Here is a 26709-nt window from a genome sequence, read left to right as displayed (position 1 = left end):
CAAACAGCACCTAGAAGAGAGCAGGGGTGGCTATAAATAAACCAGTCATAAAAAGACAAATATTATATGATTTCACTTACATAAGGTACCTAGAATAGTTAAATTCACAGTGACAAAATGTTAAATTGTGGTTTCCAGGGACTGTGAGGAGAAGGAATGAGGATTTATTGTTCAATGGGTACAAAGTTTACTTTGTAAGATGAAAAGAAGGGCCGGGCGCGGTGGCTCACACCTGTAATCCCAGCACTTTGGGAGGCCGAGGCGGGCGGATCACGAGGTCAGGAGGTCGAGACCACGGTGAAACCCCGTCTCTACTAAAAATACAGAAAAGTAGCCAGGCACGGTGACGGGCGCCTGTAGTCCCAGGTACTCGGGAGGCTGAGGCAGGAGAATGGCGTGAACCCGGGAGGCGGAGCTTACAGTGAGCCGAGATCGCGCCACTGCACTCCAGCCTGGGTGACAGAGCGAGGCTCTGTCTCAAAAAAAAAAAAAAAGAAAAGAAAAGAGATTTGGAGATGAATAGTGATGATGGTTGCACAACAACGTAAATGTACTTAATGCCACTAAACTGTACACGTAAAAATGGTTAAGACGGTAAATTTTCTGTTATTAGACATGTATTAGTTTTTAAAAAAGAAATTAAATGGAGAAAAGACAACTTCACAATCATAGTTGAAGATTTTTAACACCCTTCTTTTGGCAATTGATAGAACAAGACACAAGCAGAGGGACACAAAGATGTGAATGACACTTTCAAACACTTTGACGTAATAAATATTTATAGATACTCCCAATGACTGCAGAACGGACATTCTTTTCAAGGGCACATGGTACATTCACCAAGAAAGACCATATGTTGGGTCATAAAACAAGTCTTAGTAAATTTAAAAGGACTGAGAGCATATGCCCTCTGTCCACAATGGAACTAAACTAGAAATCAATATTTAGAAAAACTATTAATATCTAGAAATTAAACAGCATACATCTAAGTAATACATGTATCAAAGAATAAATTGCAAAGGAAATTAGAAAATGTTTCTAATTAAATAATAATAATAAGCATATGAAAATTTGTGAGCTGCAGCTAAAGCAGTACTTAGAGAGCAATTTGGAGTATTATATGCTTATGGTAGAAAAGTCTAAAATCAATGATCTAAGCTTCCATCTTAAGAAGTCAGAAAATGAAGAACAAAGTAAACCCAAAGTAAGTCAGAGGAAGGAAATAATAAAGAGCAGAAACCAATGAAATAGAAAACAAACAATTGAGAAAATTAACAACGCTAAAAGCTGGTTATTTGAAAAGATTAACAAAATTGATAAACTCCTAGCTAGATTGATCAGTTTAAAAAAAATAGAGAAAATAAATTAATTACCAGTATTAGGATGCAAAAGGAGTTGTCAATAAAGATTCCTTAGATGTTAGAGGGATAACATTAAGCCCCCAAATTTGACAACTTAAATGACATGGACAAATTAAAATTTGTCAGAAATTAACAGAAATCAAGACAACTCCATAATTATAAATAGAGATTTTAATATCTCTCTGAAAATCCTCAGAAAACAGGAGGAAAAAACACTTCCCAACTTTTCTTAGAAGATTTGCATAGCCCTAATTCCAAAACTGGCCAAAGGCATTAGACAAAAAGAAAATTGCAGACTCATTACCTACAAATTTAGACAAAAAAGCAAAATCCCCCTCCTACCCTTGAGAATTACAAATTTACATAACATTCTATGAAACAAATTCATTTTGCAGATGAACAAGCGGAAGCATTAAGGTTTTTCAAAATCATCAGAGAAGCCTAGAAGTAAAATACAAATCCTAGTTTGACCTCCTCTTATTAACTCTGCAACTTCGGTCTAGAGATTTAACCCCTCTAAGCCTCAATTTCTTCACTACAAATGGGGCTAACAGTACCTGCCTCATAAAATTCCTGTATTACTTTGAATTCAAAAGAAAGAAGTGTAATGTATTTCTATCTGTCATAGGACCACCCCATTACAACTATGAAAGTTACGCACAACCTAGGTAAACAGCATCCTCTTAAATTGAGCAGTACACAACCTACTCGGTGGTACATGGAGGCTTTGCTGGGTGCCTAAAAAATTTTAACAACAAAAAAAGCTAAAACATTATATCGTAGGAAAAAGAGATGTTTGGTCAGGAAATACGACTTCATGTGCCTATAAAACTATGAAACAGTAGTAAGTTATTCTAGCCATGTTATAAGCTTTTCTAAGCTACCATCTGTTTATAATATTTTACAACATTATTAGATTTTCAAAGTTCTCAAAATATTTAATACAAAGCTTATGCCCAAAATTTCCAGTGGAAGCCCCATAATGAACTACATGCCCTATGTCAAGGTTACTTTCCTAAAACTACAATGACAGACAAGATGATAGCCATGTTCCTTATCTAGTATTATACAAGGAAACTATGTGTAATGGCAAGATTAAACAAGACATAGTGTTTTTTTCTCATTATTTTCACATATGAACTTCATCGCTCCCTCCTTACCTGATTTGTGTTTCGAATTTGTGGTCACCCCATCAAATTCAGATTTATCAATTTCCCATGCGAGAGGTAGCTTGCCCAGGCTGTTGGATAAGTTTTCCAAGCTATTTTCTTCATTGTAGATGATTTCCGATGTACTATTCGGGATACCAATGTATCTTGATGAATTATTTCCAGCAGATAAAGAGGTACTATCAGGGAGGCAAGAAGAGCGAGATGGATTTGGAGTTTTATAGATTGAGGTCGCCTGGTTGAGAAAGGCATAGTCTGAACAGATGGCATAAATTTTTTCCCGTGTATGAGTCACTGGACAACTCCATGGATAATGACCATCTCCTTTGGGACCCAAGGGTGCTCCTGAGGCACTTGTGCAGAAAGATTTTACAGCACCTTGTAGATTGTCTTCAGGTGACTTTCTCTCAGATTTGTGCTCACCATTTCCAGAATCATTTGACCTTTCTGTTTCTGCAACGTTAGGCATTGAATGCAGTGTAAAAGTTTCTATTACGAGAAAGAAGTTGCAACTCTATCTGTTTCTTGATAAACAACTTTGACAATTGTTTACAGCATGCTATAAAAGCTTGAGAGCTGCAAAATGAGCTCCTAAGAGGAAGGAAAAAGAATGATCAACAATCCACCAGATACACAAAGAGCCACTAAAAAGCATAGCAAATTTTATGCATACATATGCCTTCATTCTATATTAATTTTACAACTACTATATGACTGGAGCCACAATCACTATCTTATTTTTTAAATTAGTCTAAAATATGCATTAAATTATTTTTAAATAATTAAAAAATAATTAAAAAGCAAAGAGCCCAATAATTAATTAAAAAGCAAATAGCCCAATTTTTTTTTTTTGAGATGGAGTTGCACTCTTGTTGCCCAGGCTGGAGTGCAATGGCGTGATCTCGGCTCACTGCAACGTCCGCCTCCCGGGTTCAAGTGATTCTCCTGCCTCAGTCTCCCAAGTAGCAGGGATTACAGGCATGCGCCACCACGCCCAGCTAATTTTGTATTTTTAGTAGAGATGGGGTTTCTCCATCTTGGTCAGGCTGGTCTCAAAATCCTGACCTCAAGTGATCTGCCCACCTCTGCCTCCCAAAGTGCTGGAATTACAGGTGTGAGCCAACACGCCCGGCCAGCAAACAGCCCAATTTTTAAAAATGGGCAAAGTATCTGAATAGTATCTTCTCCAAAATCAGTATAGAAATTGCCAGTAAGGCCAGGTGCAGTCACTCACACCTGTAATCCAGCACTTTGGGAGGCCAAGGCAGGCGGATCACTTGGGGTCAGGAGTTCGAGACCAGCCTGGCCAACATGGTGAAACCCCGTGTCTTCTAAAAATATAAAAATTAGCCAGGTGTGGTGGCACGTGCCTGTAGTCCCAGCTACTCGGGAGGCTGAGACATAAGAATCACTCGAACCTGGGAGGTAGAGGTTGCAGTGAGCCGAGATTGTACCACTACACTCTAGTCTGGGCAACAGAGCACGACTGTCTCAAAAATAAAAATAAAATAAAATAAATGGCCAATAAGCACATGAAAAGATGCTCAGTATCATTAGCCATCATGGAAATACAAATCAAAACCACAATGAGATAACACCTCACACCCACTAGAATGGCTATAATCAAAAAGGTTGGTGAGGACGTGGAGAAATCATAACCCTCATACACTGCTAGTGGAAATGTAAAATGGTCCAGTTGCTTTGGAAAGCAGTTCTTCCAACAATTAAACAGAGTTACCATATGGTCCAGCAATTTCATGCCTAGGTATATATCCATGACAGACGAAAATACATCTTCACACAAATGTTAATAGCAGCATTATTCATAATGGCCAAAAAATGGAAACAACCCAAATGTCCACCAACTGATGAATGTATAAATAAAATGTGGTATATCCATACAATGGAATATTATTTGGCAATAAAAAGAAATGAAGTACGGACCCATGCTACAACATAGATGAACCCTGAAAACATTATAGTGAGTAAAAGAAGGTCGTCACAAAGGACCAGATAGTGTATTATTCTATTTATATAACATGTCCAGAACAGGCAAATCTATGCAGACAGAAAGTAGATTCATGGTTGCCTAGGGCTTGGGGTTTGGGGGTGATGGAGTTTCTTTTTGTAATAAAGATAATATTCTATAAATGATTGTGGCAATGAACACACAACTTTGTAAATAAACTAAAAGCCAATGAATTGCATAACTTAATGGGTAAATTATATGGTGTGTGAATTATACCTCCATAAAGTTGTCTAAAAAATAATGCATTAGCAAGATTTTTTACGTACATAGGCATAAAGGATACATGATGAATAATGGCCACGGATTTAAATCAACACAGAATACAGAAAGTAAATTTTTCAAAGATTCATCACCTGACAGAAAAACGGATCCAATCAAGGTGTCACTAACTTCTGATCAGTTTCAGGAAAAACTGAATTTCAAGTCTAAACTGATTCCTTTAGGGAAGAAAACAGAAAGCTTAAATAGCAACTGAGGGCATGCAAGGAAGCTGAAGATTTATACCAGAGTAAGTCCTTGGTGAATTGAACCATCCCAGGACACACAGCAGACAGCCCCAGGCAGGTGCCCAGGCAGGGTATGTAGGTTTCTCAGGGCTCCAGCAACAGAGCATCAGTCGAGAGATTTAGTCCACCCTGGGTGATCAGCTGGACTTTTACCAGTTAATATCTCTGCCCATTTGCTTACTTAAAAAATTAGAAATAAAAATAATTGTCATGGGTTACAAAAAAATAGTATCAAAACCATCATACAAATATTGAACAACAAAAGCCTATAAGTTAGGCTGCAAGAAATGGAAGAGGATTCATGCAAGAGCCCCCTAGGTTATCCTGATCTGTGAGGAGAAACTAGCAAAGGCACTGCATGGCTTTCTTGGAATTTAAGGAAACAGAGCTGCATATTAGGACTCCACATGTGCTAGGCAAAATTCCACTTTATTTACTTTTAAAGCATGCTTTTTCTCTATTCAAACCTTCAGTTTTTAGGCCTGGTGTGGTGGCTCATGCCTGTAATCCCAGCACTTTCGGAGGCTGAGGCGGGTGGATCATTTGAGGTCAGGAGTTCGAGACTAGCCTGGCCAATATGGTGAAACCCCATCTCGACTGAAAATTTAAAAATTAGCCAGATAGTAAGGGCCAGGCGTGGTGGCTCACACGTGTAATCCCAGCACTTTGGGAGGCCGAGGCGGGTGGATCACGAGGTCAGGAGTTCAAGACCAGCCTGGCACACATGGGTGAAACCCCGTCTCTACTAAAAAATACAAAAAAATTAGCTGGGCATGGTGGCGCGCACCTGTAATCGCAGCTACTTGGGAGGCTGAGGCAGGAGAACTGCTTGAACCCAGGAGGTGGAGGTTGCAGTGAGCTGAGATCATGCCATTGCACTCCAGCCTGGGTGACAGAGTGAGACTCCATCTCAAAAAAAAGATAAAAATTAGCCAGGTGGTAGTGACGCGTGCCTGTAATCCCAGCTACTGGGGAGGCTGAGGCAGGAGAATTGCTTGAGACTCGAAGGCGGAGGTTGCGTTGAGCCAAGATCAAGCCACTGCACTCCAGCCTGGGTGACCTGCACTCCATCCTGTCTCAAAACAAACAAACAAACAAAAAACTCTTCAGTTTTAAAATAATTTGTGCAGAGTTTATAGTTGTTTGCAGGAGGGTCAGTTGGATAGGAATATTACCACGAAAGGTGGAACCTCCCGTGGCTTCACTTTGAAAACTTTCACTTTCTTTTGGTAAAAAAAATTCTTGGAGTAGGTGTAGTGGGTCCTCAAGTGGAAATGGTGCTCTCTCCTTATTCATCTGGTGGTGCAACGGTGATGGCAGAGGGAAGCTCAGTACCTGGCATTGTTCAGACCAAACTCTTGTCTTTTTGGAAGACAGTCGCTCTGATTCTTAGCAGGTGTCCTAACATAGCATTTTCTACTTCTCATCTGTGACCTTCATGCCTTTCTCTACATCAGTGTGGTAGACAGAGAGGTAGGTATTTGTGGTATTGGGGTCATGGGGGTGGGCTGTGCGAGGTGAGGAATGAAAGAGCATATGGTCTCGGTGAGAGGCAATAGACAAAGGTTATTAGAGTGAGTTTGGTGGGGAGATGGAAATGTTCCAGGCCCTGCCCCTTTTATATCCTCATCTCAGACTTGGCTTCCACTTTCCCAGGGCTTCCTTCCTCACACTGAATGGAATTTTGCCTGCGGGACCAGCTCTCTGTGTGACAGTGTAGGGATTTGATTTGATTTGATTTTTTTGAGATGGAATCTCGCTCTGTTGCCCAGGCTGGAGTGCAATGGCGGGATCTCAGCTCACTGCAACCTCTGCCTCCTGGGTTCAAGAGATTCTCCTGCCTCAGCCTCTGGAGTAGCTGGAATTACAGGCAGGTGCCACCATGCCTGGCTAATTTTTATATTTTTAGTAGAGATGGGGTTTCACCATGTTGGCCAGGCTGGTCTGGAACTCCTGACCTCAGGTGATCTGCTGGCCTCGGCCTCCCAAAGTGCTGGGATTATAGGAATGAGCCACTGCACCCGGCAGGGATTGTAAAAGTATGCTCATTTGGAACATATATAGAATAATCTTTTTTTTTTTTTTTTTTTTTTAAGAAACAGTGTCTTGCTATGTTGCCTAGGCTGGTCTTGACCTCTTGGCTTCAAGCAATCCTCCCACCTCAGCCTCCCAAATTGCTGGCATTACAGGCACAAGCCACCATGCCCAGCCATAGAGAATATTCTTATCAAAAACATAGGCAAAGGGAAATGACTGCATTTAAGCACAAAAGTTGGGGGTAAACTTCCTGGAAGCTAAAGATAGAACACAGCACTTGACTAATAAAAAGTGCAACAGTGTGGGCTAGGCATAGTGGCTCATACCTATAATATCTGTGCTTTGGGTGGCTGAGGCAAAAGAACTGCTTGAGGCCAGCAGTTTGAGGCTGCAGAGAGCTATGATGACACCACTGCACTCCAGCCTGGGCAACAAAGCAAGACTCTGTCTCAAAAAGAAGGAAAGAAAGAAAGAAAAAACAGTCTGGTTTTGTTTGTGTTTTTGGTTTGTTTGCTTTTAAATAACGGTCACTGAACAAGATGATCTCTTTGGTCGAAGTTTTAGCAAAAAAAAATGAAGATCATCAACATAAGGATGCATTTTATATTGACTCACTAAAATCCAAGGGCATGAAACATTCTCATTGGAAACTATATTTATGTAAATTTCTCTTTGAAAATGTAATATTCATAGATTTTATAAGTAAAACATTACAAAAAATGCAAAGTACCAAAAGATATTACAGGAAAATGGAAATTACCCAAATCCCACGACCCAAACACTGCTAATGTTTACTTTCTTTCCACACTGTCTGTCTCACGTCTATTCTCTCCACTATAGTGAGAGCCCCAAGAGGCCAAGGCGGCTTCTATTATTGCATGCTCAGATTCTAGCTTTCTTAAAGTACACTAAGCACAATTTATTACTGACAATACTAATAACAGAATCATTATAGACAATACTGAGCTATAGAGAGGCAGTTTGTCCCTCCACTTAATAGGCTGCAGCTGTCACTGTTTTGACTCATCTTGTATCTCCTTTTGTTTCTCTATTTATAAACTATTCCCAGTGAGCTGACACTTCTAACCTGACCTGTGCAGAAATATTAGAAAATAAAGTTTGCTACATATATATGATCACAGAACTCCTCTGTCTGAAAGCCTCTGCTCTTAGAACAAAAGGCCAACTCCTGATGGTCCCTAGATCTATCTGGTTAGCTCCATCTCATTCCCTTCCCCCACCCCCCAAGCTCCACATTACTTTTTGGTTCTCCCAATACTGTCTCCCTTACTTAGTTTATTCCCATTCATCTTTCCAATGTCAGCTCAAATGTCACTTTCTCGGGGAAACTTTCTTGGCTTCTCAAGCTAGGCCAGGTCACGTGGTACAGACTCCAGTACCTTCCTCACACAGGTCTTATCAGGTGGCAATTTTACACTTACTTCTGTGCGTATCTGTTTATGCGATCAACGTCTGCATCCTGCAAGTCTGGTTTTCCGGATTATTGTATCCCCAGGGCCTAGCATTTGTAGATAATTCAACAGATAATTCATTCAACAGATAATTTTTAAGTGTTTACATCATGCCAGGCATTACTGTAGGCCCTCATTTTGATTGATTGCGGTTCCCTCTTCCAGGCAAGTGAGGTGTTGCTATATTAAGATTTACTAAGCCTCGCGGTGGTTCACGCCTGTAATCCCAGCACTTTGGGAGGCTGAGGCGGGTGGATCATCTGAGGTCAGGAGTTTCAGGCCAGCCTGGCCAACATGGTGAGACCCGTTTCTACTAAAAAAAAAAAAAAAAATTAGCCGTGCGTGGTGGCGCATGCCTGTAGGCCCAGCTACTCAGGAGGCAAGGCTGGAGAATCGCTTGAACACCAGAGGCGGAGGTTGCAGTTGCACCACTGCACTCCAGCCTGGGCAATCAGAGCAAAACTCCTTCTCAAAAAAAAAAAAAAAAAATTTACTACTAAGAATGACTGCAGGACCTCAGGCTCAACTAATAGCTTACTCATAAAATCACGTCATAAGCACTAGAAATATGGTTTGCTCGTATGCAAAGCAAAAATTTATAAAATGGCAAGTTTAAAAAGCACCGCCAGAGTCGATTGTTCAGTCACTGAACGAAGTGTTCTGTAAAATAAACGTCCATTTGTAAAGCCAATCTTCATCGCCTAGGTTATAGTCTTTTCAGGTTATATTTGGTCTGTATTCTCAAGTATCAAGTTTATGAGAGAACCAAACATCTCTAAAAACCTCTTCAGTAAAGCCTTTTCATATAACAAAATACCCTGATCGATATCCTGTATAGAAAGCAACTGAGGAGCAGGGGCATTCCGGTGACCTCGTAAGGGTCGAATACGTGCGGGAGGGCGAAACCAGAGGCGCATAGCCCCCGGCCGAGCTAATGCCACCCTTCCCACCCGGTGTCCTCCCGCGCCCTCCAGGCCCCTTCCTCCCCTTCAGACCTGCGGGTCCCCAGAGCCGAGGCGCCAGCCTGTCAAAAGATACCGGGAGTCCTCCGCGCCAGGCGCCAGCCTCCAGCCCGCGCCCCTGGGGAGGCCGGGAGCGTTTCCACCACCGTCCTCTGACAAGCTCGCTGCTCGGCCGGGCTCGGAGGCCGCCGGGACGGAGGAGACAGACGCGCAGGCCAAGCCCCGCCGCGCAGAACCAGTGTGCGCGGAGGCGACGCGGACAGAGAGGAAGGAGCGCAGCTGCGCCCCCTGCCCGCGGCCACCCCAGCCCGCGCCTCCGCGCGTGTCGCGGGCACCCGAGTCCCCAGCCCGCAGAGCCCAAGGGCCGCCGAGGCCTCCTCGCCCCTACTCCCGCCTCTACCTTCCCTCACCGGCCGGAAGACGAGACTCTCTGCCAGGGCGAGCGCGCCGAGGCCCGGGGGTGACCGCCTCGAACCTGCTTGCCCCGGGCCCCGAGGACGCTGTCGGTGTTAAAGGGGGCCCACAGGCAATTGCTGCATCCGGGCTAAGAGCTGGGGCTCCGATTCGACTGTTTGAGTAAACGAGTCGATATCATTAATAATGACAATTGCACAAAAGAAAATAGGAAAGAAACCCCCTGTCCTGGCGCCGGACCAGGCCCGCCTTGGCTCGGAGCCACCGGCTCTTCTGGGTTTTCGGGGCAGCTGGCAAGAGGGAGGCAGGCAGAGGAGGCGGCTCTGGGTCCAACTCCCGAGCTGACCAGGGCGGTGAGCCCGTGACTTCTGGCGGCGACCCGGACCCGGGTGCTGGCGTGCAGGGGAAGGCGACGGCCGCCGCGCGCTGGTTCCCGGACCCTGCCCAGCGTGGCGTGGAGACCGACGGCCGCACAGGGGTCACCGGTATCCACATGGACACCTCCTAATCGAGCTTTGTTCACCAGAGTGCTAGGCCCTTCTCTCCCTGGCGCTTCTCTTCCCCCTGCGACCCAGCTCTTCCCCCTACTCCTTCCCGGGAGAGTGGGCACCCATGCAGTGGCCTCCATCTGGACGCCACGGGGCTCCGGAGAGGCGATGACCCCTGGCAGCCCAGGCCGGTATCGAATTAAGTAAAAATTTTGAATGCCCAGGTGGCTGCGCGTAGAGTGGCAGCAGGCCGGGCTGGCGGCGCCCAGGTGCCCAGCGGAGGGCCAGGCGCTCAGGGCGCACAGCCGGCCGCCACCTCGGCCCTGCACCCCGCCCCGGGGTACCTCTGGCCTGTCGGGTGGGGTCGGGTCGCTGCGGCCGCGGCGGAACCCGGCTCCGGACCTGGATCACAGCATCCAGCGCGCGGCCCGCGAGGCACCTCCGGTTACCCTGGGGCTGGCGTCCCTCGTCCCATCGGAGCGCGCGAGGATGCTGCGGTGCCCGGCGACAGGTCGTCGGATAGCATTGACAGCACTTTCCTTTCAAGGTGCTTTATGCCTGCCCTCTGCACGTGCGGAGGGCAGGATGACCAACGCAAAAACCTGAGCTGCGCCTCCAGACCCGTGCGCCCCTTTGATGGGCATCTGTGGTGTTTATCTGTCCCCCGAAAGCGGTGACCGAAAAGTAAATAAATGAGCGAGAGGTGGTAAAAACCTGGCAGTATTTCCGCTCGTCCTGTCGCGAACTACATATCCCAGGGAGCCCGGGGCGCCGGGACGCGTGTCCGCCCCGCCATCCACTTGGAGAAGGCGTTACTGAGCCTGGCCCGACGCACGGGCCAATCCCCTCGCCCTACACCTTGGCTGGAACCTGAGACGGATTCGCTCCCAAATGATGCTCCAGTGGCAGGAGCAACTCAAGTTCATCATTGTCCTGAGAGAGAGAAGCAGCGCGGTTCTCGGCCGGGACAGCAGAACGCCAGGGGACCCTCACCTGGGCGCGCCGGGGCACGGGCTTTGATTGTCTTGGGGTCTCGGAGACCCGCGCGCCTGCCCTGCACGCCGGGCGGCACCCTTTGCAGTCGCGTTGGCGGCTGCGATCCGCCGGCGTGTCCCTGCCGAAGCCTCGGCTGCTTCGGTCCACCTCTTACACTTCTTCATTTATCCGTGGATCATTTCAAGAGTCCGTGTTGTAAATGTTTGGCACTTTGCTACTTTATTGCTTCTTTCTGGCTGCAGTTCCAGCACTCGCCGAGACCGGCGGAGAAAGGCAGCTGAGCCCGGAGAAGAGCGAAATATGGGGACCCGGGCTAAAAGCAGACGTCGTCCTTCCCGCCCGCTATTTCTTTATTCAGGCAGTGGATACATCAGGGAATAAGTAAGTCGAGAAACGGCTCCTTACCTATTTTGGATGGCGGTTAAATCTGTTTCTCCCTTTAAGATTTTTCTTTCCAAGAACTCGTTTCTCCACAGCAGTTTACATTCCAGGATATTTGGTTACCAATTTTTCTCTGTAGCTGTAGAAATTGTTCCGAATTATAATATATGCAATATAATGCATTGTATATAACATATAAAATAATCTCCTAGCAATTTTGATTCAGATTCCCACATTATCAGGGCAAGACAAAGTCTCTCCACTTTGCTGGAAATACTAACTACTTTTCGCATAAGCTGTTATAAGGGATTTAAACCTAGTTGTTAGAGACTTGATGGGCTTCATCTTTCTCTGGTGCCGCCCTCAATTTTCAAGGAGACATCTGCAGATAAGCATGTTTTGAAACTGAAAAAGAAAAGTGAAGTACTATTTGAAACTTTAGAGTTCGGAAGGAAAGTACCGAAGCATTAATCTCCTATATGATTGTAATAAATATTTTGTTCCAATGAATTTAATACTTTAACATCACACTTAAAACTTATTTTTATAATTCATATACTTCTGAAATGATCGTCTCTATTATTGGTGGATGCTGACCGTGTGTATTTCATACAGAAAAAAAATACTGGAATAAAAGGTTGTCAAGTAAAAGGCAGGTTGTAAATTTTGTTATTTGACAAAAGATGATACACTACCTACTAGTTTGCTTTTGCCCATGGCTGAGCGTGATTTTTTTTTTTTTTTTTTAAGACAGGGTTTCACTTCCTAGCCCAGTCTGGAGTGCAGTGGTGCAATCACAGCTCACTGTACCCTCAACCTCCCAGGCTGAAGCTGTCCTCCCACCTCAGCCTCCCTAGTAGTTGGGACTACAGGTGTGTGCCACCTCGCCTGGCTATTTATTTATTAATATTATTATTATTATTATTATTATTATTATTTGTAGAGACAGGATCTCACCTTGTTGCCCAGGCTGATCTGGAACTCCTGGCCTCAAGCAATCTTCCCTCCTTGGCCTCCCAAGGTGCTGGGATAGTAGGCATGGGCCACAGTGCCAGGCCTGAGTGTGATTTATAATACTGATATTGTAAAGATTCATTGGCAGAGATTTTTCAAAATAAGATCATTATCTTTGGGAGCACCATTTGATCAGAAATATCCAGATGTGATAGCATGAAATAAATAAGTTGGTAAGAATATTTTTTATATGGGATGCATGAGTATGTTCTATGCTTATATAGATTAATAGTCTTAACATATTCCTTTTTGATTGTTTAATGAAACCGTTTCATGTTATCTTGGCCATTGTCATCCTCATTTTTTTAAATCTCTGATCCATCATATTCATTCTGGTACTAAAAGCATAAGAGAAAAAGAAGCAATCATATGTTAGAGGAAGAATGTGGAGGAGAATAATCAAGTTTCCAGACTGAAGAGCATAACCTTTGTGTGTTTGTTCGTTAAAATCTGTTTATCTCCCCCATCGCCTTTTCATCACAGATTCACATCTTCTCCAGGCGAAAAGGTCTTCCAGGTGAAAGTTTCAGCACCAGAGGAGCAATTCACTAGAGTTGGAGTCCAGGTTTTAGACCGAAAAGATGGGTCCTTCATAGTAAGATACAGAATGTATGCAAGCTACAAAAATCTGAAGGTGGAAGTTAAATTCCAAGGGCAACATGTGGCCAAATCCCCATATATTTTAAAAGGTAATTTGGAATATAATTTTATAACAGCAGTATTTGAATAAAATAATATATGTTATTCCATCAACAAAAACAACTTGGCATGATATATATATATATATATATTTTTACTGAAAGAAAAAAATAAAGGCTTTCTACTTGAAAGCTAAGTTATGAGTCCTGGTAAAAAGACATTCAAGATTTGAACGGAAATTCTGATTTGCTAAAGAGCAAGGGACATATTAGTAGAGAATTTACTCCGTGAAGACATACATTAGCAAGAATAATCAAGCTGTGTGCATGCTCATATATGATACTTTCTTAATTGGAAATATATGACTTAAGTAACTGATAAGTGTTATTGAAATTAGGTAGATCGCTTCAGGAAGGGAGATAGCTCGAAAGAGAAGGAGGGCATTGGTGGTTGTTTTTTGTCTTTGTTCCAATGCCATTTTCCCAGAGAAATTCTCTGATGTTTCTTTTTTTTTTTTTTTTTTTTTTAAAGGCAGAGTCTCGCTCTTTCGCCAGGCTGGAGTGCAATGGCGCAATCTTGGCTTACTGCAAGCTCCGCCTTCCGGGTTCAAGTGATTATCCTGCCTCAGCCTCCCAAGTAGCTGGGATTACAGGCATGCACCACCATGTCCAGCTAATTTTTGTATTTTTAATAGAGACAGGATTTCACCATGTTGGCCAGGATGGTTTCGATCTCTTGACCTCATGATCTGCCTGCCTCAGCCTCCCAAAGTGCTGAGATTACAGGTGTGAGCCACCATGCTTGGCCATTCTGATGTTTCTTACATAGGATGAGAGTACAGTTTTGTTACCTAGAGCCATCTCCTTCCCTCTTACAGGCGACAGTACCACAAGACAGTAGGGAAGCAGTGTATATACAAAGGCAGAAATCTTGTCCCCCTTAACAACGCCCAGAAAAGTAAACTTTCTTTTTTTATTGTTGTGAACTCTGCAGAGAAGTAAGAAAAGGTAAACACTTTTTAAGAGTGTCTAGGTTCCTTTCCTACGTTCTGCCAGTACCGCCTGGTACGGTATCACCCACTAAACCTTAAAAAGATATTCCGTTGTCAGCCACTGCCTGGGTTAGGTGGGATCTGAGAATTATAAAAAGGAATAACAGTAAAAATCTCAACGCAGATTGTAATTAATTTGTTATAAAATTAGTAAAGTGGACTTTTGCTTCTTTTTGTTGCCATTGTTGTTGAGACAGGGTCTCGCTCTGTTGCCCAGGCTGGAGTGCAGTGGTGCAATCACTGCTTACTGCAGCCTCGACCTCCTGGGTTCAAGCAATCCTCCCACCTCAGCTGCATAAGTAGCTGGGACTACAGGCACTCACCACCATGCCCCACTAATTTTTGTATTTTTTGTAGAAACAGAGTTTTGCCGTGTTGCTCAGGCTGGTCCTGAACCCTGGAGCGCAAGTGATCTGCCCACCTCGGTCTCCCAAAGTGCTAGGATTACAGGCATGAGCCACTGTACCCAGCTACTTTTGCTTTTTTTTTGAGATGGTGTCTCACTCTGTCGCCAGCCTGGAGTGCAGTGGCACAATCTCAGCTCACTGCAAGCTCTGCTTCCCGGGTTCAAGCGATTCTCCTGCCTCAGCCTCCCAAATAGCTGGGACTACAGGCACGCACCACAACACCTGGCTAATTTTTGTATTTTTAGTAGAGACCAGGTTTCACCATGTTGACCAGGATGGTCTCGATCTCCTGACCTCGTGATCTGCCCGCCTTGGCCTCCCAAAGTGCTGGGATTACAGGCATGAGCCAGGGCACCCAGCCTACTTTTGCTCCTTAATAATTCTTAAAAACAACAACAACAAAAAACAACAACAGAATAGCAGTTCCTTGTTTATTTTTGCTGTTATTGATTTACTTATTGAGAAAAGTACCTTAGACACTTTAAGAACCTGTTTGTATAACAGACCATCAGGGACAGCAGAGTGGCGCAGCGGAAGCGTGCTGGGCCCATAACCCAGAGGTCGATGGATCGAACAGACCATCAAAATATTAAATCATATCACTTTTGTCTTTCATTAAAATAGGTATGCTCCTCTGATACCCTTTTACCAGTATTTGGTTATTCGTCAGTCTACAAAACATAAGGAATAATGAGCTGTAATATATACCATAGATATAAACCAAGTATCTGTTGGCTTTCTTTTATTTTTTGAAACAAGAGTCTCGCTCTGTCCCCCAGCCTGGAGTGCAGTGGCACAATCTCCGCTAACTGCAACCTTCACCTCCCAGGTTCAAGCTATTGTCATGCCTCAACCTCCTGAGTAGCTGAGATTTCAGGCACACACCACCATACCCAGCTAAACTTTTTTGTATTTTTAGTAGAGATGGGGTTTCAACATGTTGGCCAGGCTGGTCTCAAACTCCTGACCTCAAGTTATCCACCCGCCTCGGCCTCCCAAAGTGCTGGTATTACAGACGTGAGCCACTGCACCCAGCCTCTATTTGCTTTCTTTTGAACTCATGCAAAGTAGACCTTATTATGAAAATATCACAAAACTTCACTGTGAAGAGCTGTCAGAGTAGAAGGCTGACTTACTTGCAATGCCCCAGTATAGTAAAAATGTATTACTTTTTTTTTTCTTTGAAACAGGGTCTCACTATCTTGCCCAGGGTGGAGTGGTACAAACATGGCTCAGTGCAGCTTCAACCTCCTGGGCTCAAGTGATCCTCCCACGTCAGCCTCCCAAGTAGCTGAAACCACAGGTGCATGCCAACACACCCAGCTAATTTTTTATTTTTTATAGAGACAGGGTCTCCCTGTGTTGCCCAGGCTGGTCCCAAACTCCTGGGCTCAGGCTGTCCTCCTGCCTCAGCCTCCCAAAGTGCTGAGATTACAGACATGAGCCAACCTTGCTGGCCTGCAATTCTCTTAAAATGTGTTTTCAATGAAAATGTTCTTCCTATGTAACTAGGCAATACTCATGAAGCCACATTATAGATATTTATTACAAGTTTCAAATGCTGAGTGAAATGATCACTGTTGTACTTTGTTATTCTTATGTGAATAGGGCCGGTTTACCATGAGAATTGTGACTGTCCTTTGCAAGATAGTGCAGCCTGGCTGCGGGAGATGAGCTGCCCAGAAACCATTGCTCAGATTCAGAGAGATCTGGCACATTTCCCTGCTGTGGATCCAGAAAAGATTGCAGTAGAAATCCCACAAAGATTTGGACAGAGGCAGAGCCTATGTCACTACACCTTAAAGGATAACAAGGTACAACACATGATTTTTTGCTTGTTTGTTTTGAACATTTTTTTTTCTTGTTTTGAACATTTGGCTACAATTAGCTAAATCATTTTATAAACATCATTCGAATGAGCACTGTGACAAGCTTTTCCTCAGTGAAATCTGCCAGTGTTTTTAGACTAACGTAATACATGGTAAATTCTCTTTTAGGTTTATATCAAGACTCATGGTGAACATGTAGGTTTTAGAATTTTCATGGATGCCATACTACTTTCTTTGACTAGAAAAGTAAGTATATATTTTCTCTTAGCTGTAATAGATAATTTAAGCCCAGATTTTACAGGATAATTTTTCAAAATACAAATTATAACACTATCAGGGTATTCTCTTCTGGAGCCTTATGATAATACTATTCTGAAGCTTTCTGTTATTTCAGGTACCTGCGTTTGTTTCCTAGGGCTACCGTAACAAAGTGCTACAAACTGGAAGGCTTAAAATAACAGAAATGTATTCTCTGGCAGTTATGGAGGCCAGATGTCCAAAATCAAAGTGTCAGCCAGGTGCCATGGCTCACGCCTGTAATCCTAGCACTTTAGGAGGCCAAAGCGGGTGGATGACTTGAGCCCAGGAGCTCGAGACCAGGCTGGGCAACATGGTGAAGCCCTGTCTCTACAAAAAATACAAAAATTAGCCTGTAGTAGTTTCAGCTAATGGGGAGCTGAGGCAGGAAGATCGCTTGAACCTAGGAGGTCGAGGCTGCATGAGCCGAGATCACACCACTGCACTCCCAAGACCTGGGTGACAGTGTGAGATCCTGTCTCATAAAAAAAAAAAAATTAAAGTGTCAGGAGGGCCAGCTCCCTCTTAGATGATCCTTTCCTCTCCTGCCTCTTCCTGGCTGCTGGCAGTGACCCTCCATCTTTGGTGTTCCCTGGTTTGCAGCTGCATCCTCCCATCTCTGCCTCTGTCATCACGTGGGCTTCTCCCCTCATGTCTCTGGGTCTCTTCTTATAAGGACACAGCATAGTGGATTAGTGGCCCAGCCTACTCCAGTATGACCTCATGCTAACTAATATCTGCAACAACCCTATTTCCAAATAAGGTCATTCTGAGACACTGGGATTTAAGACTTCAGCATATCTTTTGCAGAGACACAATATTTTATAGAGGAAAGAAAAATGCCTTATCATAAAATTATTTTGGTACTAAACTAACTTTGAGTCCAAAGATGACTTGCCTTGTACTGAATCCCATTCCTTGGGATAATGGGCTTTTGTTGGGTTCTAGTGGAATGGTTTGAAAGTAATGTTAAAATAGTGGATGTGAAAGACTCTACCAACATTTTTACCAAATGTATATTTATTTATAATCTGTTATAATATTTATTCATTGAATAATTTGCATGTATATCGTGATTAAACTACTCATGGAAAATCATAATGCCTTTTTTGCAAGATTTCAAAGCACTTACAGTCTGTTAATTCTGAATGTAGGTAGTTATATAGCATCAGTATTAAGCCTCCTTTAAACTAAGACATCAGAGTACCGTCATACTTCTCTTGCTCCTCTTTGTCAATCCATGGGAAAATTAGAATGTTCTTCAGGACTTCAGTTTCTCAAGATGCTTCTCAGACTGGTCAGTGCTGTTCTGGCCTTAAAAATGTGTATCTGTTGTTTTCTAAATACTCTAAACATTTTCTGTGACTAGATAAAACATATCCTCTTTACATATTCATGCCATTTGCCAGTAGAGGAAGGAAGTATAGCTTGAAACTTACTATGTTGCTGTTGGTGTTGGGCTTCCTGAGTTCAAATCCTGGTCCCACCACCTACCTGGTATATGTTTTTTAAAATGGAACCATCTGGCTCACTAGCAAGAAACTAGGGTTAGAGTCCCAAGTGCTATTTTTTAATTATTTTTCAATAATTCTCTTTCTCTTTGATCATCTTAGAGGCTGTTCGCAGTATTAGAACAGAGATTACTTTTGCCATTTCATCCCTTTCGTAGGGAGCATAGAATACTTGTACATGTGACCATATTCTGAAACATTGCCCACTATTCAAACCAAGGTAATTATCATTACCTGAAACATGTAACATTGGCCTTTCATTAATGCAATTTCAAATTTAAATTGATAAATACAATGCATTATCCAACGCAGGAAATGTGAATAAGCTCCTTGTTTTGTTTTTTCTAGGTGAAGATGCCAGATGTGGAGTTCTTTGTTAATTTGGGAGACTGGCCTTTGGAAAAAAAGAAATCCAATTCAAACATCCATCCGATCTTTTCCTGGTGTGGCTCCACAGATTCCAAGGATATCGTGATGCCTACCTATGACTTGACTGATTCTGTTCTGGAAACCATGGGCCGGTGAGAGATAAGTCAGGGTTGGCCCAGAGCCTTGGTTTTCTTTCTTTGGTGAGTTCTTTTGCAACAACCTTTGTGATATGATGATTTGGGAGGAAAATCTGTTGCACTTTGTCTTCTAGGGTAAGTCTGGATATGATGTCCGTGCAAGCTAACACGGGTCCTCCCTGGGAAAGCAAAAATTCCACTGCTGTCTGGAGAGGGCGAGACAGCCGCAAAGAGAGACTCGAGCTGGTTAAACTCAGTAGAAAACACCCAGAACTCATAGATGCTGCTTTCACCAACTTTTTCTTCTTTAAACACGATGAAAGCCTGTATGGTCCCATTGTGAAACACATTTCATTTTTTGATTTCTTCAAGGTACGACTTAATCAGTAGCTAATCTTTTTTGTTTTTCTAATGCATTTATACATAGTGCTTTGGGAAGGGAAATTGAGGCCTGCAAATTACAAGAGGTGGGACAAGTTAGCACAAAATTGAGCGAATATCGAGGCATGGGGGTGCTGGGGACTGTTTTGGCAACCAGGGTCTGTCCTCACTGCCCAGTCTTGATATTAAATGTGCATCAGGGGAGTTTGCAGCCTGGATAAAGCTATAATTTTTTTCCAGCTAACCCTTGAGATAAGCACATGTCATCTCCAAATATGTTTTTATTAGTACTTACATGTAAGTCATTTTACAAATACTTTTCCCCAGAGCCATGTTATCACATCAGAATAAGGAAGATATAAACTCCTTGTTTCTTCTCAGGCCTTCTGGTGGGGAATGACGTGAAACTCATCCAAATGTTCTGCCTGGGAATTAGGGTTTGCTTTCTGTGTCTAGAATGTGGATTCCCCATGTTTCCCAGGGAGTAGTCCTTTTTCTAACAACTCCCTTTTTAAGGCAGTGGGCAGCACCCTGCTCTTTAGACCATAGAGTTGTTTCTGAAGTCCCCCATGGTAGAGAGAGAGGTGGGAAAAAGGTCGTCATCTGTCCTCTGTATGTGGGAAGACAAGTGATTAACGAGTTCTGTCTGCCCTGTAGATGACCAGGTTTTCTTTTGATGGGTTGTGTTGAGGCAGGTTGACCTAAAGAATGTTGTAAGTTGAATTGTCAGTATTTTTCTACATGCATATCCCAAAGATTTTTGAAAGAAATGATTATAACCAAAGTGAAAGGATACTAGCCAACCTTCCTCAGTAGAGGGGTGCTGCATCCTGCCTTGGCTTTATTCCTGCCTGTTGAAATTTCTGCAACTAAAGATGATGGATTACCACAGTTCTATGAATATTTTTATTCATAGGTGTTCTTGCTCCAGAGATTGCTAATTTCTTTAAGACATATGTCTGGGTGTTTAAAAAGTACGGTTAGCCAGGCGTGATGGCTTACGCCTGTAATCCCAGCACTTTGGGAGGCTGAGGCAGGCGGATCACCTGAGGTCCAGGGTTCAAGACCAGCCTGGCCAACATGGTGAAACCCCATCTCTACTAAAAATACAAAAATTAGCTGGGCATGATGGTGGTGCGTGCCTCTAATCCCAGCAACTTGGTATGTGGAGGCACAAGAATCACTTGAACTGGGGAGGTGGAAGTTGCAGTGAGCTGAGATCATGCCACTACACTCCAGCCTGAGTGACAGAGCGAGACTCTGTCTCAAAATAAATACATAAATAATACAGTTAACATGGCTCAGAATGTGCCATCATTAGGGGCACATTTGCAATCAATAAAGTAGTAGGAGAATTACAAAATGTCACAAATGAATCCATCCTTCCTTATGTTGCAGCCTTAGGACAACAGTATGATTGTATTCACTGCTTCAACACTAGATTTGTATCCTTTGTAAAATTTAGGAGCACATCAAAATGAGCATTTAGCTCTAGATCAACCTGTTGTTTAATAACACTTACTAAACGGCAAAGGCAGAGTGTGGAAGCTGGCCAAATTGTGTCTGAGGATTGCAAAGGTTTATGTGTGGGATGGGAAGGAGAATAGAGTGGAGAAAAGGAAATTTAATGGAGGTCTTAGGCTTTACCATTGTTTTGCAGCATAAGTATCAAATAAATATTGATGGCACTGTAGCAGCTTATCGCCTGCCATATTTGCTAGTTGGTGACAGTGTTGTGCTGAAGCAGGACTCCATCTACTATGAACATTTTTACAATGAGCTGCAGCCCTGGAAACACTACATTCCAGTTAAGAGCAACCTGAGCGATCTGCTAGAACAACTTAAATGGGCAAAAGATCACGATGAAGAGGTAAGGTTAGTCTCCTTGAAGGCTTATTTCTACTTGTTTCCCAATATCATGGGTCCTTTTGAAATGTATTGTACCTGGAGAGCATCCAGGATGTTCACGTAATAGACTGTGGCCTGTAAATGGGAAGCTGCCTGCCAGTAGATGGCACAGCAGTTCCCCTAGGCTGAACACAGCGGGCACTGCATCTTACAGTAACTCTCCACTCTGCATGTGAAACAAAAAGCTAGGCTGGGTGCGGTGGCTCGTGCCTGTAATCCCAGCACTTTGGAAGGCTGAGGCAGGCAGATCACCTGAGGTCAGGAGTTCAAGACCAGCCTGGCTAACATGGTCAAACCCCATCTCTACTAAAAATACGAAAATAAGCTGGCGTGGTGATGGCTGCCTGTAATCCCAGCTACTGGGGAGGCTGAGGCAGGAGAATCACTTGAACCTGGGAGGCAGAAGTTGCAGTGAGCCGAGACCACACCATTGCACTCCAGCCTGGGCAACAAGAGCAAAACTCCATCTCAAAAAAAAACAACAACGACAACCACAAAAAGCTGAACTGTGGCCTTGATTACACTTTTTCTTTCAATAGCGTTGCTCTGAGCCACAAGCATTGCCTCCACTAGCAATGTGAAAATTGTAAGATGGCCAGTCTGGCAGGAGTCACTAACAGGCTACAGGTTAAAATGAGGGATTGATTCAGAAGTAGATGCAGCCATAAATAGATAAATAAAGAGGGATGGAATGCAATAAACTTTAAGCTAATTGTCTCCTGAAATTTGTGAAGGCAGCTCGCTAAGCTTCATCTTGCATTTACAAAGTCGTCAGTTTGCTTGGTGCACAACCTTGTCTCTCCAGGAGAGGCTTAATTCTAGAAGGTCCAATATGACTTCTCAAACTTTTAAGTCTTAGAAACCTCCCTCTGATTTAAACAAACATACTCTGTTAAATGTTCTGTTTTACCATGAGACTACCCCCAAAGATATTATTTCCCACAGTTGCCCCAATGTATACATACTCTGAAGAGCAGTTTGCAGATGCCTGCATGGGAAAAATGGATTCTATTACAGGATTTTGTCGTTGTTCTTCCTGCAGGCCAAAAAGATAGCAAAAGCAGGACAAGAATTTGCAAGAAATAATCTCATGGGCGATGACATATTCTGTTATTATTTCAAACTTTTCCAGGTCAGTATTTTCCAAGAAAATCATCACATAACTTAGAAGTAGACATGTTAAGAACAAATAATATTTTACTGAACAATTTCTAAACATATGTTACTATAGGGAGATATATATATATATATATATATACACACACTTCTGTGGATGAAAATCAGAGACAAATATTAAGTAATCATAAAAAAATAGTTGAAAACCAAAGATTAGCTAATGGAAAATGTTACAATATTAAGTGAAAAGTATTAATATTAGAACTATGTGATGTTTGACTAAGAAATTGGCCTCTGATCCTACAAAGTTACGGTGCATGGATTTGTGTGTTCTTTTTGTGTTACATTGCTGCTGCCTTACCATTTCTTTGTCTAAACTGTGCCAGGTGTGTTTGGGCCCTTGTCTTGACTCCGTATGAGCCATGACTTCCCTTGGAAATTATTTCCATGGACCCAAGCATTTAGAGATTGTAATCAAGCATATCTGACGATATAAAGGACTCTTTTAAAAATGTGGTAGTAGGCCGGGTGTGGTGGCCCACACTTGTGATCCCAGCACTTTGGGAGGCTGAGGCAGACAGATCACCTGAGGTCAGGAGTTTGATACCAGCCTGGCCAACATGGTGAAACCCCGTCTCTACTAAAAATACAAAAATTAGCTGGGTGTGGTGGTGCACACCTGTAATCCCAGCTACTCGGGAGGCTGAGGCAGGAGAATCACTTGAACCTGGGAGGTGGAAGTTGCAGTGAGCCGAGATCGCACCACTGCACTCCAGCCTGGGTGACAAGAGTGAGAGTCTGTCTCAAAAAAAAAAAAATCAGGTAGTAAACAAGTTCTTGGCTAATAATAGTACTAGATCTAGAGTAAGATTTTTATCCCACAGTTGCAGATACTGAGTCCCATATCTGAGGCTCTGCTACAGATCAAAGTTGGTGTATTTCTGGCCTATACTGGCTCCTCCCCATTTTGTAACCTTCCCTTGATAGAGGGAAGCAGAGGACAAACCGTGTAAAATGAATAAACTGAGGGGATTTACCATGTGAATTTCTAAGTATCCATGGGGCAGTGTTCATTCATTTAGCATAGGTACTTAGCACAGTGCCTCACTCAGAGTAAGCACATGATAAATGAAGATGATGATGGAGGCTTGTGCCAGCCATGATAAGGAAAGCAGAGTAGTCTCTGTCTCCACATTCTCAGTCTAAGGAAGATTGTGTGCAAAATTATTTTTACTGTGAGGCAGAAGATGGTTAAAAAAAAAGTCATGGAAATTTAGGATAGAATAAAGAGATGTCTGTTAGGAATAGGCAGCCAGTGTTCAAAGGATGGCCTCCTCTCAGATGCTCTACTGTTGGTGTTCAGAACTGGTATATATGACAGGCTATGCAGATCACAGTTTGACACACATAAGTTAAATGAATCACAGTCTTCATATATTCTAGTCTGTCTCATTTGGTGGATATAAAGTGTTTTATAAGGAATGCTTTTATATTGTTGCTTAAACAGGAATATGCCAATTTACAAGTGAGTGAGCCCCAAATCCGAGAGGGCATGAAAAGGGTAGAACCACAGACTGAGGACGACCTCTTCCCTTGTACTTGCCACAGGAAAAAGGTAACCAGAACTGAGCTTATGGCCAGTGTCAGAGTAAAAACTAACATTGATCCAAACTTGCATTTATTCCTATAGTCATTCAATCAGGCAGCAAATATTTGAGTTCCTCTTGAGGTCTCCAAGCAATTCAGTCTGCCAGAGAGATAGGTATAAAAGATAGCAGTGCTCAAGAAAGGATGCTACAATGCAGTTAATTGAGAAGACATGGTAGCTGCCTGGCAAAGTGGTGGGAAGTCTTTTATAATGTGAGAATCCAGCTCACACCCTATTTGAATGGATGCTTACAGTCTGAAAAATATTTTCATGTGTGTCATCTGATGCCCTCATCTCCTCATGAGATAAGTTTGGCAAAGTTCATCATCCCAGTTTAGAGAAGGAAAAATATGTAACCACGATTATTGATGTTTTCCAATTCTTCATTTGAAAGTCATCTCAGTTGATACCACTACATAAGGATCTCACTGATAAAAATGAAATTCAGATTCACATCTGGACTTTTAAGGTAGAAAGGACCTTAGAAGTCATCCAGTAAATGCCTTCATTTTATGGTTAACAAAACTGAGCCCAAAAAGGAATTGTGCTCAAAATCATCTAGCTGGATTATAGCAAAGCAAAAACCAATCTCTCATCATCAGATTGTGATTGTGTGTGTTTGTATATAAAGCTATAGTCTGTCAGGGGACTGTTGCTTTGATTATGATTTTTGTTTGTTTGAAGGAATGTAAATTGCATAAACTAGAGTGTGTGTGTGTGTGTGTGTGTGTGTGTGTGTGTGTGTGTAACATATGCTGACTTGACATTTTAGGCAACATAGTTAGGTTTCTGAATGGACAAGTTCAAAATTGTGGTATTATAACCAAAGACAAGAAGGCAGATTTGGCAATTATTATGTCTACCTCTCAAGGAGGTGTAAAAGGAATTAAGGTGAGGCTGGGCCCAGTGATGTGACAGAACCAGCTTATATGAGCTCACCCATTGATAAATATTCAGGAATTTTGCATACTAGTTAAATTTTTGGTAGCTTGGAATCATCCTGATAGGAGTATTTACACCACGACAATCTGCTCATGCTACAAATCGGAATTTTAGTTGTTTTATTTTTATCTTTGTTTTTTATATAACTCATTAACCACTAACCAATTGGCCCTCAGAGGTGGTTCATCATCATTGTTAACTCTGTCAGTGCTCCAAGGCCATAAAAATCAGTTAAAACCAATGATAAAACAAGAATTGCCAAATCGAAAGGTTCCCCCTCACCAATCCGTGATTTGGTGTCAGAACACTTCTCATTTTGGCTCTAAGTGAGATTGGGCAGCTTACTTGCTCCACTCCTGCTCAATTATTTATCTTCATGTACATGATTGAGAGGAGGTACCCAGCCAGTTTCTTCCACTGATTAGTAGAAGTTAGGGGCCAGAATGATAGCTTCGTTTATTTTTTGCTCATTGTCTCTCCTAGCCTTTCACCACTACTGTTCATAACACGAGGCCTTTACAGTAGTACAGCCCGTGGATGTTTGGGTTCCTTATCAGTAGGCTGTGAAACACAATGTGATTTTACCCTTAGCTGACTCTGTGCCCCTGGAAATAGTCCCAAGCCCTAAAAGCCTCTAGCAGCAGCTTGGCTCCCTCTCATCTTTACAGGAAAATAATTAACAAATGAATGTCAGTCTTCTTCACTTGTGTAAGACTTCTTGATAGCTCTAAATATTTTGCTTCTTAATTGCAGACCAAAGATGAACTCTGATATGCAAAATAACTTCTGTTAAAATAATGGTGCTCTGAAGACTCTTCTTAACTAAAAAGAAGAATTTTTTTAAGTATTAATTCCATGGACAATATAAAATCTGTGTGAGTGTTTGCAGTATGAAGACACGTTTCTACTTATGCAGTATTCTCATGACTGTACTTTAAAGTACATTTTTAGAATTTTATAATAAAACCACCTTTATTTTAAAGGCCTATGTTGTGCTAATTATTAGCTGTGTTTGGAACAGGGAGCAGTAAAAACAGAGGGTATCTGGGTCCTTGATGCACAGCAGCCCAGACCACCTGCCCAGACTGGTTTTAAATGACAAAGCAATGAACCCCTGTCTCCTTTTAAGCCCGTATTATTGTGGGTATTCAGCCAAACTTAATTCTAGCTAATACTTCATACAAGGCCAGTGATTATATGGCCTCTACCTGCATCTTTAGTCAAATCTCTCAGCACTTTCTAGTATCAATCCTGTCCTCTGGAAGAACGAGTCCTCTCCCAGTTCTGTCAATGCCTGTGTCCTTACCTTCCTGGCTCTTGCCTTTCCCTTGTTCTGGAATGTCTTGGCCCTCTCTTCTTCATCCGGCTTACACATCCTTCAGTACATATTTTACCCTTACTAGATTTTAAGTGCCATGACCTCAGAGACCAGGCCTTTCTTCTGGGTAGTCCTAACGTCTAATAGAGTGCCAGCAACTAGAAAGACTGAATAAATATCAAACGGGTGATATGGTTTTGATGTTTGTCCCATCCAAATCTCATGTTGAAATGTAATTCCGAGTGGTGGAGGTGGGGCCTGGTGGGAGGTGTTTGTATCTTAGGGGTGGATCCCTCATGAATGGCCTGGCACCATCCTTGCAGTAAC

General features: G+C 42.8%; 2 protein-coding genes across 42 annotated transcripts in view; one reads left to right on the top strand and one right to left on the bottom strand.

Moving 5' to 3' along the window:
* BIVM (basic, immunoglobulin-like variable motif containing) overlaps positions 1-11262 on the bottom strand; it is a 43008-nt gene extending 31746 nt beyond the window's left edge. For 2 of the 41 annotated variants that reach the window (XM_054445812.2, XM_063651132.1), the window contains exons 1-5: positions 10783-10915; positions 8545-8621; positions 7429-7546; positions 4913-4996; positions 2522-3121 (exon numbers count right to left, since the gene is read on the bottom strand). In XM_054445812.2, the coding sequence (XP_054301787.1) occupies positions 2522-2999 (478 nt within the window). In that variant the 5' untranslated portion in view covers positions 3000-3121; positions 4913-4996; positions 7429-7546; positions 8545-8621; positions 10783-10915. Of the gene's footprint in view, positions 1-2521; positions 3122-4912; positions 4997-5063; positions 5246-7428; positions 7551-8544; positions 10357-10782 lie in introns of those variants that run through there. The other 39 variants (XM_054445811.2, XM_063651113.1, XM_063651116.1 and 36 more) reach the window with 39 other exon arrangements.
* Positions 11237-26046, top strand: POGLUT2 (protein O-glucosyltransferase 2). Its single transcript, XM_054445804.2, has 10 exons — positions 11237-11815; positions 13313-13518; positions 16535-16740; positions 16924-17001; positions 18912-19084; positions 19204-19441; positions 21111-21320; positions 22401-22490; positions 23982-24089; positions 25818-26046. The coding sequence occupies exons 1-10, from the start codon at positions 11634-11636 to the stop codon at positions 25833-25835; spliced, it is 1509 nt and encodes a 502-aa protein (XP_054301779.1). The 5' UTR covers positions 11237-11633; the 3' UTR covers positions 25836-26046.
* The last annotated feature ends 663 nt before the right edge of the window (positions 26047-26709 follow it).

Source organism: Pongo pygmaeus, chromosome 14 (genome assembly GCF_028885625.2).
Source record: "Pongo pygmaeus isolate AG05252 chromosome 14, NHGRI_mPonPyg2-v2.0_pri, whole genome shotgun sequence".
NCBI lineage: Eukaryota > Metazoa > Chordata > Mammalia > Primates > Hominidae > Pongo > Pongo pygmaeus.
Note: the sequence above shows the minus strand (reverse complement) of the source record. Positions and strands in the feature narration are given on the sequence as shown.

Excerpts from the sequence above, each read along its gene's own strand:
- POGLUT2 (XM_054445804.2), top strand. The coding sequence starts at position 11,634 with ATGTTTGGCACTTTGCTACTTTATTGCTTCTTTCTGGCTGCAGTTCCA. Across the intron at positions 11,816-13,312 it reads GTGGATACATCAGGGAATAA|ATTCACATCTTCTCCAGGCG; the intron begins GTAAGTCGAGAA and ends TTTTCATCACAG. Across the intron at positions 19,442-21,110 it reads CATTTTTTGATTTCTTCAAG|CATAAGTATCAAATAAATAT; the intron begins GTACGACTTAAT and ends ATTGTTTTGCAG.